This window comes from Corapipo altera, unplaced genomic scaffold (assembly GCF_003945725.1).
Source record: "Corapipo altera isolate COAL_440 unplaced genomic scaffold, ASM394572v1 61411, whole genome shotgun sequence".
Classification (NCBI taxonomy): domain Eukaryota; kingdom Metazoa; phylum Chordata; class Aves; order Passeriformes; family Pipridae; genus Corapipo; species Corapipo altera.
The window spans coordinates 10,987,602-11,001,803 of NW_020884875.1; the positions used below are offsets into that span (position 1 = coordinate 10,987,602).

Here is a 14,202-nt window from a genome sequence, read left to right on the forward strand (position 1 = left end):
TTTTTTTGTCTTTCTCCAAAATTGCTCTCCAGTACCCAACATTGCCTCTCTACACGCTAGTATTGTAGACCACAGTGTATGGAAATATAGCATGCTTCAAGCAGTATTGGTTTGGACTCTTCAAGTTTTGTGGTCAGGACCTTGCTAAAAGACACGTTAGAGAGAACTGGGTGTTCTTTGATCTCTTACCAGCCAAAAAAACTTGTTCTCAACATGGATCATTTTCGTCATCTTAATCATACACTGAAGGCAGAATATTTTTTATTTTTAGATGTACCATCAATCTATTTCACCACACTGCAAGTTTCTACTATTTGCTTGAGTTGGTCTCATTGAATGAAAGAAGGAAAGCTAGAGGAATGAGAAGAGTAACTGATCTATGTTTATTAGATCTGCAAGATACCGTATTAATACAGAATATGTATTCCCCTATATATTCCTCTTTTAAATAGTTTATCTTCTTCCTTATTATGGTTAAAATTAGATAGGAAATTTTAAATGAATGTACTCTTATGAAAGTAATTACATTTAATAAAGCATTTTCACAAATTTATGTTTTAGACTAATTTAAAGAACAAGCCTTTATTTAAGAAAACTAGGTTCAGATTGTACCTTTTATTTCCTTTAACTTGCAAAGTTACACAGTGTGAGTGGGGACTATCCTTAAACCTTAGAAATTATGGTTATGTGGTACTTGAACTATTGCCTTTGCAAAGTAGAAAGCAAAAGATTGAAACAAATCATAGCAAGTATTTACAAAGAAGCTGAGAGATCTGAATTTTCCAGCTTTCCTATCAAGTACTGTGTTGCAGTGGCTTTTTGCTGTTGTCTGCAATATTCTTGATTTTGCTTGCATTATGAAAACTTTTTTTTCTAGTATTTACTCTTGATTGAGTATTAAATATTTCAGAGACTATCAGTGAAACTGTTGGGAATGTCCTAAGACTTAGACAGATAAACAAGTTGGATTTATAATCCCTATACAGGAAGATGAGTAAGAGCTTCTGATGAGACTTCTAGAGCTGTAAAATGTAGTAAAACTGTATCAACCGTTCTTTCTTTTATTACCAGGTAACATTGCAGGCATCAAGGGGTCACAAAGTTATTTTTTGCAGCAGCAGCAGTAATAGAAGAATTTAAAAGGTTTTGAGTTCCACAGAAAAGAAATGGATTTTCAGACACTTCTGTATTTTTCGTGGTGGTTGGATAAATTAGTATTTTTTAATTTTAGGTAAGTTTCTGGTAGGTAACTAGGATTGTGTACACCAAGGAACAGATGATTGATTCTCAATTGTATATTGATCAGCAGGGAAGAAATGTGAAAAAATATTGCTTCCTATTTTCCACCTCCAGAAATCATTTCCCAGTTGGATACATGAACTAATGAGTTAAGCAGAAGGTATGCAAAAATATATAGGAAGACAGTTTTTTCCTCTGGAAAAGTTATCCACCTACCATAAATGATTTTTTAAATCAGGAGTACACATGGGATACTGAATGACATCAGAAGAGCTTTTTTGAAAGGCTAGAAGGAATAAAACAGGGCTAAGCACATTGCAGCATTTTTCATGATCTTTCCTGTACTTAGAAAGTGAAGTGAAAGAACAGATTGCTGGGCAAAGTACACCTTTTTGGTTTATCTTCTCTGTTTCATGTTGAATCATCAGTTATTAATTACTTCTTGGGACACACTTCAGCTTGGTAACACCTATCATGTTGTAACATTTCTGTAAATTGTAGGGTTTTTTTAAAATTTCAAATTGTATGACTAGGGCAGGAAATAATGTAGGAATCAGATTCTGATTTCAATCACAGGAGTGTAAATCTGGTGTGAATCTATTATTTCAACTACTTTACTCTTGATTTACATTCTGATATAGGTGAAAAATCAGCTCTAGCAAATAACTGACTTGTCTGCACAGGTTGATCTGTGCATTGGAAGCCATTGCCATTAGTACTGTCATTTCCTTATGCTATCCCTCCTTTAAAGAATGGCACTCAAAGTAAACTAGAGGGTATGCTAAAAATGACTCATGGTGTTCATGTGTTTGTGAAATTACAGTTAAACCTGAATCTGAGTCATATATACATAGAGAGGGGGATGACCAAGGTGATGGAAGACCCCAAGGGCAAGAGTTGGGATGAGTGGCTGAGGTCACTTGATTTGCTCAGCTTGAAGAAGACAAGGCTGAGAGGTGATCTCCTGGCAGCCTACAACTTCCTCAAGGGAGGGAAGTGGAGGAGGAGGTGCTGATTTCCTCTCCCTGGTGACTGGGAGTAGGATATGAGGAGATAGAATGACACTGGTTCAAGGTAAGTTTACGTTGAGCATTAGCAAAAGGTTTTTAACTGGAACAGGCTCCCCAGGGAAGTGTCACAGCACCAAGCCTGCCAGAGCTCAAGGAGCCTCTGGACAAAGCTCTTGGTCGTATGGATTAGTTGTGAGAAGCAGGGAGTTGGACTCCATGATCCACATGGGTCCCTTCCAACTTTAGGTATTCTATGGCTCTGTGATCCTATACTTACCTTTTGTGGAAGTTTTAACCCTCTCAGTTCAGTGCATACAGAGATAAATATAATAAAAGGATTGTGTAAATCTGCTTCAATATAGCACTTTCTTTTGTAAACAAAATATTTGGCCTCTCCTGAACTGAGAGTAGTTTGGTAGCTCATCTTGTGTAAGCCCACAACAAAAATCTGTCTAGGTTGTTGTTCTGAGAGTAGCAGTTCTGTAGGAAAGAGTGTTTGAGGCAAGCATGTAAATATACTTCTCCTGTGTGGCCTCCACAGCCTGCTCCTGATCTTCAGGTTGCAATTTTGAATATAAGAATCCTGGATGGATTTTTCTTCTACTTTGTGAATCCTGTATAAACTTCTGGCATCCACAGTATTACATGGAAAGCAATTCTGCACTTAAGTTTGGTTTGTAACAAGGAAGTATATGCTGTCATTTATTTTTAACGTGTGACTTCATAATTTATTTGATGCCCCTATTAGGAAAGACCAGTTGTTTCTTACTCAGTTTCCCGTGGTCACACCATTGCATAGTTGTCTGTCCTGTCCCTCATCAGTTGTCCAGTTTTGAGGATAAAGGGTCCTATTTATTTATTTATTCATTCTTCACACAGTTGTTGTTCCACAGCTTTAATCTTCTTTGTCACGTCTTTGAATCTTGTATGGTTTTTCTGTGTCCAGTTTGTAACATGGGAACCAAAGTGCCATGAGAGGCACAACAAGGATGTAGGTAGTGGCACAGTGTTCCATTCTTTGCCAATTCTAATATTTGGTTTGCTTTTCTTGACAGCTGCAGGACATTACCTATTCATTGCAACTTCAGAAGCACTTCCCTAAACAGCAATAACTTGTTCAGAGCACATTCTTTTGTTTATGTGCAGTTAGGGTTGCCTTTTTCCCCCCATGTTCATTACTTTGCCGCTTGTTATTCTTAGGTTTGTGCATTAGCAAGATTTAATGCACTGAAAGAATGCTCACTTTTCTAAAAAAGGCCAGCATATTCTATAGTCATCATTCATAATGTCATTTATATACTTACAGTGGTAAATTTTCCAACATCTTGCCTGAAGAGTATGCTAACATTTTGATTGATGCTTTCTGAGCTTCTTGCATAGATTTTTCAGAATTGATGACATTGGCCTTCTGAAAATCAGGTGTCTTGAAGATGCAATTAGCTATTGCAAATTATTTAGGATTTTTCATTGTAATTTGAAATACATATGTGTATAGAAAGAATATATGATAATAAAACTAAAAGAACTAAGCTGAAGTTTCCATAAGGGGCAAAGGGCCAGGCTTCTAAAATATTTAGATAATAAACTACTTTTGTGGGTAGTGAGAGTTGGCCGCCTCAATTCCTTTAAAAATGTGATCTTGAAACCATTTTTCAGGCTGTCAAGACTAAGGATTTCTTGAACTGTGCCATAAACTCCAAAATCACTTACCAAGGACAACATTTTCTGAAAGACTTAGTTTTTTTTATAGAGATATAAAAGCTATTTGAATACTATTTAGTGACCTAGAACTCCAACCAAAACCCTAAAATCTTTACTTAAGTTCATTTTACCATTAAATATTTGAAAATAAATATTTGAATGAAAGGTCACTGCTTTCTTAACCAATAAAAGTTCTATCGTTTCCCAAGAGCCTACTTAAAAAAGAAATATAGCAACTGGTGAGGCTCTGAAATTGGGCTTCAGAAAACAGTGGATTCTGTTTGACAATAATAAAATTCATGGCAAAGTACGTGGGATTTTTCTTTCAAGGTAAAAAACAAAGCTTTAGTATTTCATTAGCCACTGATATACTGGTGATCAAATGACAAAAAAAAATGAATTGTCTAGCCTCTTTGCACAAACAAAAGCATCACATTTTTACATTAAAGTCTATCAGGAGGGTACACAGGCATAAGAAAGCAGACTTGATTACAGAGCTCAATGAAAGGCATCTGTTCTTTGGCTGCTTAATTAGTCCAGAGAGCTGTTGTTAGTGCCCAGTCAACCATAACAGAAAAAAAAAAGAAGAAAAAAGCTCCCCAGGAATCTAGAATAAATGCAGAAAAAAGCTGCTTAGATGCTATGGGAGTGAGTGTTTTATCTTAAAAAGGAAACAAAAAAGAATGTGACTTCTTCAGTCTGCCAAACCGGAAAAGGGATCCCTGTAAAATTCATATGGCAAGGGAGAAGACTGCCCAGGCATTTTGCGTTTCATCTGTGCTAGAAAAGCTGAAGAATGAAGACAGAGGCAGAAACTTAGCAGATGGACTGAAGAGAAGGAGGAAGTAGGTAGATGGAGGGGGAGGAATATCCAAGTTTAAGGTGCAAGTCATATCATAGGAAGAAAAGAACTCATATCAGGCAATATTTTTATTTATCATAGTTCTGTATCTGGTGTTTATGTAATGTAATAAACTGACACTACTGTAAGTATCCTTGTAGAGAGCATTCAAAAAAGCATCAGTCTGTTTTCTGTGGCTGATATATGTGATGAAAGTTGACCTATACTGTCTGGGAAGCAATGCACTTGTCTGAATAGTAGACAGTACATACATTTCTTTGACACAGGACAAGTGCTTGCAGTGGGTGAATTAACATGATTGACAGAGTTCTGTTTATAACATCTCAAAATGAGGTAGTTTATCCATTTCTCTTCAAGAAATTTTGCTGAAATATAATATTTCATTAAAAAACTTCAAGCTCTGATAAAAGCATTTCTTTGCTTAGGAGTTTGGTTTTGTTAACTGGACCAAATCAGGGGTTTTAAAAAGTATTTTATCTTCTTGAATCTTATTTTAAGTCTCATGCATGGCACTCTAAGGATATTTTGCAAAGTATATCTAAAAATACAATCTTTCATACTGTTTATTTGAAGTATTTTAAATAATTTATTTTATGTAATGCTATGGATTCACAGCTCAGCGATCAGAAATATATTACTGTGTTAAACCTTAAAATTAGAAATGCAGGCTCACCTCATTTTGTCTTTAGACCAAGTCTTCATATTGTAGTTTTGAGACATAGTGTTTAAAAAGCAAGGTTCTGGTTTTTTGACCTACCAGCTGTCTTTCGTTGTGCTTAAGAAAGTAGATGGCAAAGCTGAGTATTCTCAGTAGCAAAACTTATGACAGAATAATACATAACACAATGATGTTGAGAAATAAGCAGTAATAATCTATAAATTGTTTTGTATTTGCTATGGGCATCCCACGTGTGAGGATTTGTCTTCCAGAAGAGATTTTATGATGGTTATTTATGAAGTTTCTTTTGTTTTTATAGTAGTTTGATGGCTTTTTTAAGGTCAACTTCAGTACTTCTTGATCTAACATGAGCTGAGTCCTCCCTAATCTGTGTATGCATGCTCGAAACAAGTAGCCCCTTTTATAGCCTTATTAATCTGGGAATATTACACAAGTCTGATGTAGGCAGGAAAGTTGGGTGTGCGCAAATGTGCTTTTTGCAGAAAAAACAATTCCAAGTGTGAAGTTGAGTAATAAAATAGAAACTTTGCAGACTTCCATAAAAAACCAGAGAAATTGTGTCCTAGCATTTCTGTTCCAAACCTTCTTTTCTTATTTCCATTGGATGAATATTTGCCCCATTGTGTTGTGTGGAATTTACTCTTTTTAGAAATCTCTTGTTCTGCTTCCTATTGGGTCTCACATAGCCATCTCATGCATTCTCTTTTTAATTTCAGGGGCAAAAATCTGTCAGCTGTGTCTTTCAGATTCCTTAAACTGATTGAAAACTATCTCTTGAAAGATGCTACAAAATCAACATTGGTTTCTCTCCATCTTCTGTTGTCTCTTCTAGTGTGATTATAGTTGCCTTCTGGTAGTCATTGATAAAGTGTTATCAGTTGATACAATTAATATAAAACTCTTAAATTTTATGTCTTGAACTCCTATTTTATTTATGAAAGCTGATATTCAAGTTGTTTTGGATGCTTCTGGAGTATCTGTCTGACTCCGTTCTGGTTTCAGTAACAAACTGGTCTCCTGATCATCTCTGGTCAGTGCGCGTTATTTTTTTTTTTCTGAGCTCTCTCCTATAAAGAGCTTCAGGTTTCTTTTTGAGAGGGAACTTCTGCATAGTTGACACTTCAGTTTTCTATAGTATCTGAATATCAGGTCACATCATATAGAACTCTACTAAAGATAGCATAAAGACATGTTCATGCTGTGTCAGGCCATAGAAGTGGCTTGCTGGCCAGATGTGGACCTTTGTGAAAATAGTCAGCTCAGTCCAGACAGCTCTCAGCATGTGAATACATCAGGACCTGGGACTTCGTCCCTGTAGTGATCTAAGAGAGTTAGCAGTAGTAGCATTGACTATGGAGATCTTTCAATCCTATATTCCTAACTGGCAAAAGATACAGGCAATTATATGTCCAAATTTAGCAATTCTTAATACAGGTAGATGAGATCACATACAATACCTGTGTACAGAATGAGTCCACACTTAACTGTGACATTTTCCACTGGTAAAATGTAGTTCAAATTCTGATTTAAATACATCCATTGAATCATAGCACAGATCTTTGCACTTATATACAACAAATTGTTTATCCAATACATAAAAATAAATGGATGATACTGCATTGTTTTCCAGTAGAATTCTAAAAATTACCTCATGCATATGCAATGTACATAACTTAGTTTACTGTTTCATTAAGGTCTTGGCATTGACAACAGGACATCTTTACCGCAGAGCAATTCTTCTCCATGGGATGATACACTTTTCAATATATCCATGCATGCAGCAATACGACATGGAAAATGGAAGTTACTAACTGGATATCCAGGTAATGAAATAACTCTTTTTTGTACAGTGTGACATGTCTCTCATCTGCCACAAACAGTTTAATTCTGTTTCATGTGTTTTAATTTATTAGTAATTCTGCTAACTTCTTAGGTTTTTGACCATGCAAAAATCTAGAATGAGCGCTTCTGAAATCCAAACAGTATACTTTTTCATTTTCAAATATTTTGTCTACAGATTACTATAACTCTAGTGGAAAAACTGTCATAGAATATCTCAAGTTGGAAGGGACCAGTAACAATCATAGAATCCAAGAAGAAATTAATTGATGTGAAATAAAGAAACACAGAATTTTGAATCCCAGTGCTGCAGCTTTTTTTCTGCATAAATAGGACTCCTTTATAGGTAGCCTTGGACTTGAGAGACTCTGATGCAGGGCTAGAGTTAAGGAGTGCAGCAACAGTCCCTGCCCAGGGACTTGTCAAGAGACAAGTCATTACAGCATAGCTCTATGTCTCCACACTGCTGCTCCATGTCTGAGAAATGACCCTTGGTCTGTTTCTGTTTCTTCAGGCTGTGGTCATTGGTTCCCTCCACCATCTTTGTTCAATGAGTCTGAGATTCAGTCATCTGATTCATCAATGAAGAGACTTTGGTTGTTTGATATTGTTCATGATCCTGAAGAGAGAAATGATTTGTCTGAAAAACATCCTGATGTGGTGGAAAAACTGCTCTCACGGCTTCAGTATTATCATAAACGTTCAGTGCCTGTGTTCTACCCTGATGAAGATCCCGGCTGTGATCCAGCAGCAACTGCAGCTTGGGGTCCTTGGGCATAGTGCAGCTTTGCATCCTGCAAAAAACAAACCCTAGTAGAGTCTGTATAAGGAGTCAGAGTCCTAGTTAAGTATATCTTACTTTCTTTGATGACCTATTGGTAATTGTGAACTTATCCCTTGAGTAATTTAGTATTTCTTACTCTTCATGGGTTTGGAATTTTTTCAGTCTTTTCTCACACTCTTGTTCCCAAAAATTGTGAGTGAAATGTTAGTAAAAGTATAAATCTATCTTTTTTTATATTCTTTGTCTGGAATATGCTTTTAATGCAGAAGATAAAACATTGCCTCCTTCCTTGAAAGAGATTAATTTTCTTAAAAAGCTGAAAGTAATCATGGCAGCAGGGACATCCAGAATGCATCCATCTGATTTTTGGTTTCATGTGTAAAGTCTTTACATTGTAAAGACTAGAAAAATATAATACAAGAGTTGGCATAACATCACATTTTTAGCTTCCCTGTACAAGAGGAGTATTGCCCAACTGGAGTGAGTTCAGTGGAGAACCATGAATATGATCACAGGGAAGACAGCAAGCAAGGGGAGGCTAAAGAAATGGGTTCATTTACACTACACTGAAGAAGAAAAGGGAGGTTGCTATCTTCAGCTAACTAATGTGAGGGCATAGAAAAGAGGAAGCCAGGCTCTCCTCAGAGGTACACAAAGATGAAAAACATACAGGGAACATCTGGAGTTCCAATGCAAAGAAGAAAATTAAAAAAAAAATCATACCATGAGTTTAGTCAAATAAGGGAACTGTGAGACTATGGCAGCCCTGTTCCTGGAGATGTTCAGTCTTTGGCTGGAGAAGATTCTGAACAACATGATCTATCCCTGAAGTTGGATCAAATTTGAAGTTGACTCTGCTTTGTTAGAGGTGGTGAGGAACAAATGGGTGACCTCCAAAGGCCACTTTCTGCATGAATTATTCAATGATTCTATGATGAACAAAACCTTACTTTTATTGCCTGCCTAGTAAGCACCCTTTCTTCTCCTAAATTGTTTCTTTATTACCATAGTGGAGTCTGTTTTCATTCTGGAGTGGGCTCTGAGCCATAGAGAAAACAGGCCAAGCAACATTTCTCAGTTACTTATCAAATTGATGAGAGAGCAATCCACCAGCTCTATTAAGGTCAAACCTTGAATCTGGTACTGCTTCTTGGTGTCCTTGACCAGGTTTCAGGATGCAGAGCTCAATTTATCATCGTCTCCAGAAAAGAGGGATCTAATTGTCTTTTTTCTGGCTCCAGGACCAACTCATATAATTGCACTAAAATTTTGCACAACTTCTCACAGTTTTCTCTCAGGAGATTTTGTACCTTTACCACCTGCAGCTTACTGTCTGCTGTAGCTCTAATCCTTCCTATTGACTGATTGTCAATCTACTAACTTGTGGAAATTGTGTAGACCAAACTTTCAGGCTGGAAGGTGTAAATACAGCAGCTTGCCCAAGGTGCTTTTGAAGCATGCCCCAACATGAGCCAGGCTGCTGAGGCTTTCATTCTTCCTGGTGTGATACACTGGAGGCCTGCACCATGATGGAGGAGGAAGGATAAGCACTCTCTTCATCAGCTACGGGAATATTTTGCTTACAGGTGTGGAAGTTACAAGTTAAGAATTGGACAACTTGTGAGTTAGAAGCCTCATGAATTAAGGAACGGATTAGTGAATTCTCCTCTAGTCTAGTCTGTACAAAGGGCACTGAGCCTTTGTTAGTTTCTTTTCCTAATGAGCTCATAAAATAATTTACAGACTGTGTTGTCCTGTAAATTAGAGAAATCCAATTTGGACCATGACAATCTTGGCTTCAGAGTACAGCAGCATTTCACTTTTGAGCTTTTGAAGATTCTGATAACTGAGGTTCTGTTATTTGCTGACCACATCAAGGGATGGAAAATATAAGCAACAAAACCTTTTTATAAGCTATTCCATGATGTTGACAAAGCCTGCACCTTCCTTCAGTAGCTCTAGAAAAACCTTAATTGCAGTTATCTTTTCTAACTATTGCAGCTTGCCTATTTTATACCGATGTAATGATTTATGCTAGTTTATAGCTTATCTGTTTAGTGCAACTGTTTTATATCCTAATTGTCTGTAGCATACAGTTAGTAACATGAGTTGGAGTATGGGATTCTGAAAGAGTAAGGTGTCAAATTTTGCCTTCTGTGACTTTTAGATTTACTATTTTTGTATGTATCTTAATGATGCATGTTGTCCTTCAAATATCTTTTTGAGATAAATCGTCCAAATAGCAGAGCTTCCATCAGTCCTCATTCATTCAGAAAATGTTGGTTGGTTTATTTTTGCCATCAAATGCAGATGGAGACGTTGACACCATTCCCCAGTGTGTAAGGCAAGTAGATTCAATGAGTTTACATTATTCTAACTCTTTTTTCATAGGGCATATTCAAGACTAGAAAGCTAACTGTTCTCAGTCAATATCCACATATAACATTTTAGTTTATAGTAGCCATTACAAGATGTGGTTGCCGCAATAACAAGGGACTGGACTTGGGGTTGGGGGGAATTTCTTCCCTACATTCCTGTGTGTCCTTCAGCATTTGGCACTCATATTACATGAGGAAAGATGTTGGCTTACCTACAAAAGCAGGAACTTTTGTTAATGATATTTTAATAGAGGTATTGCTCTTTTTTATGCTGATATCTAGTTTCATGGAAAAGAAAGAAACACCAGCGAAGTTGTAAAAGCTCAAGTAAATAATATGTTTGAGTCTCCTTGGCTAAAGTTAGAAAACATTAAAAACCATTTAATTTTAATTTCAGAGGTAAGTAGAGCTTTTATGTATTCTCTTTTCTCTGTGTCCTACAATCTGCATTTTAGTATCTTGCTGCTATTCTAGTTCATGTAATTAATTTACTAGGAAGAGACTGTGGCACATCACTGTCTTGTATAGGTATTCAATTCACCCTCTGTTTGCTCCTGTTATATTTTAAAATCCAAAGATTCATTATTTTCTCAGCTACAGTATACATCATTATTTATTTTCTGATTTTCCATGGGTGGTCCTTCATAAAACATTTTAGTTGAATTGGGTTAGGAAAAAAAAGCCCATCTGGCTGACATGTTTAGGTTGGCATCTGCAAAGAGTTGTATACTGTTCAATTGTTTCAAACTGGAAAAATAGAGAATTCTTTGTATATTTTGTGGTTACTTAACATTCAAAAATGCAAGTATTTTGAACTCTCTAAATAAAACTTCATTTCATCCCTTTCCAAGTTGAGATTCATTCTTAATCTAGCAAACATCTGAGCATTTTGAATTCAAAAGTCTTAACTTTTATGCTTTAGAAATTATTTAAGCTTCAGAAAAGTAACCAAGTTTAGGAAGAATGCTCACACTGGCTACTCATTTTGCATTGCTTATTTACAAAAAAGATGCATCCAGTCAAGGAGGGCATGATCTTATAAGCAAAGCAGAGGGTCTGGATCTGTTCTTGAGTGAAAGACTCTATATTCAGCCTGAAAAGAATTTGTCCAACCTTCCTAAGATAGACGGGTCTTGGGTAAAAATCTGAGTTTAATCCTCTTCTGAATCTCTGAAGAAGAACCTGAAGTTTAAACACTTGTAGTCTCTTTGGATTTGAAGCTCCACTACCAGTCCCTGTCAGCCTCTGTGAATTTGTGTCTCATCTTATTTTCTGATGAAGTGGTTTAATGGTAGTAAGGCTACTTGGGATATTCCCAAAGCTTTTCCATGCTTGTGTGATGGAGTCTGGCACACAAGGACAAGTAGTCCATATGTGTAGCCACAGTTGCAATCTTAGAGCCAGGGACACTCGAATGAGAAATGGGCAAGTGAATCACAAAACATGTAAGTCAAAGTCTAAATGAAAGATTACTTGGCAAGTAAAAAATATACAATGTCAAGCATTACCGGGGGATCCAGAATCTAACCATAGGTTTCTGTCCTGAGCCTAGGAACACCAAACCATTTCCAAAGACATAGCAGTTACAAAGGGAGAATTTGTTTTCCTGCCTACTTGCTCCTTTGGCAGCCCACTGCAGGCCCCCCTCCAGCTGGACCCCGAGGCTGTGTCTCTCTAACACTAAGCGTAGCTCCGGCATGATGGATGGGTCAGAGGACCCTTTCTACCGCCAGCCCTTCCCTTGGCAGCCCCTTTGCAGCCCCGCCCTAAGTGGACCCATAGGCTTCATGTCTCTCTTAACTATAAATAAGCTGAGCCTTGTAATGAGAAAGTAGTGCTTTTGCTAAGGGAAGGGGAAAAAGCCTGCCAATTCAAAGTTTGAGGAGGGTAAGCAATTTTTTTGCGAACAGGTTTCCAACTGAGTGTTTTAACTCCTTCACTTATTTTCTTTGTCAGCTGCGGGCGGTGCACTCAGTTTTCTTTCAAGCTGGGTTTTTATATGGGAAGATCCTGGTTAAATATATGGTGTAAAGAGTTCTCTGGAGTCTCAAGCTGCTTTTTCTTATTCCAGTGCTCTCACATGTCTTCTTCCGGTGCCTTGTGATTCATGTATGAGCTCATCTACATCGAGCAGAGCTGCTGCAACGAACAGTAAAAACTTTTTTTGGCATAAAGCAGTCAGAGTGAGTCAGCCATGCAACTGTGGACAGGATCAGTGACGGCCCGTGTGATAATTGCATACTGTAGTTAAGCAGAGGCGAAGAGGATGATGCATTAGTTCTTCTTGTGTTAGTTGTTCCCTCCTGAGACTGTTATTTTTGTGGGGTGGAGTGGAGAGAGATTGGAAGGGTTGGCAATATATCTACTGCCAAGTTACAAAAAAGTAACTACCAGCTGCCATCATCAAAGCAGCTACCGGATGTTGATCCCCTAATCCTGGCTAAACTCAATAGCAATAAAGGCAGTTATATTTTGTCTGCAGGACTATAGTTAGAAAAAAGTACAGTCAGAATCACTAGATTCGGATCTAAGGAATGCAGTGTTTATTTGGATGAATCTTCAGAAGCCACAACAAGGTACTGCACCAAAGCCACAGTGCTGGGCTGCCAGATTTTGGCATTCAGGACAGGGATAAAAATAAAAGAGCTCTGTCTTGCTTTTCTGCTATGCATTCTTGCTATTTCTTCAAGCAAACCAGGAGTTAGAACACAGTGAATACACTTACAAACAAAGTAAGCTGTGTTTGGGGTTCAGCAATGCTTATTGAGTAGTTTTGAGCATAGAGCCCATGGTAATGAATGGAAAGTTTTGATCAGGACATCTGTGGTCTGCCTAAATCATTTTGTTGGATCTGCAGTTCTTCCAGGAGCATCACTCGATGGCCCTATTAACCAGGGATGTTGGAGACTTTCTTTATTGTGTGCGTTCTCCAAGCACACTCATGAAGTAGGAGTCATCAATTTTTATTGGATAGAAAGCTCCGAAATGGCTTATGCAAGGACATCTGAGCCCTTAAGTTTACCCTTCACATTTATCCTGCTTCATTGGAAAAAAAGTTTAATGAGTCTGTGCAGACAATGAGAAAATGAATGTTGAGAGCATTGAGTCAGATGCTGGACTTCACTTCTAGCAAACATACTTTCAGTTCCAGCTTAACTGTACTTAACTCACAGAAGCAAATAGTTTGGGAATTTTTTTATCTATAAATTGCAGTCATGGCAATTCTGTGATTCCAACCTATTTTCTCGATGTTGCTCATAAGTGTGTGGTTATCCAGGGGAATAGTCAGTTACTGGAGGATGATAATTTTATCCTCTCTTCCCTGTGTACTAGAGGCAAGAGGAGTCTTTTTAAAAGACTGTGAACATCACAATAATTGCCAGCCCAAGAACCATTGAATGCAGTGCTGCCCTGTAGGTGGCTGCTATAGAGGTACTGAATTTTCACTTTAATTCTTGTCACTTTTGCTTTGTTTTCAAATATTCTGTTTTACAAATCATACATGATTGATAAAGCACTGTCTGAAATAATCCCAAAGGGGCTATTGGTCTGGTCTGGTCATACGTCCAGCCCCAGCAGTGACATGTTGTAGAAACAAAGTTGTTCTCCTGCCTTTTCAGTTCTGTTTTGACTTTGCTCTGTAATAAAGAGAGCATGGTCATGGTACATTTAAGAACTGGGTAAGAGCAACATATACATTACCATTACAC

General features: G+C 37.4%; 1 protein-coding gene across 1 annotated transcript in view; it reads left to right on the forward strand.

The window, feature by feature from the left end:
• Nucleotides 1-11,336, forward strand: part of ARSB (arylsulfatase B) — a 68,831-nt gene extending 57,495 nt beyond the window's left edge. Inside the window, exons 7-8 of the mRNA XM_027634547.1 lie at nucleotides 7,186-7,314; nucleotides 7,845-11,336. Of these exons, the coding sequence (XP_027490348.1) occupies nucleotides 7,186-7,314; nucleotides 7,845-8,110 (395 nt within the window). The 3' untranslated portion in view covers nucleotides 8,111-11,336. The remainder of the gene's footprint in view (nucleotides 1-7,185; nucleotides 7,315-7,844) is intronic.
• The last annotated feature ends 2,866 nt before the right edge of the window (nucleotides 11,337-14,202 follow it).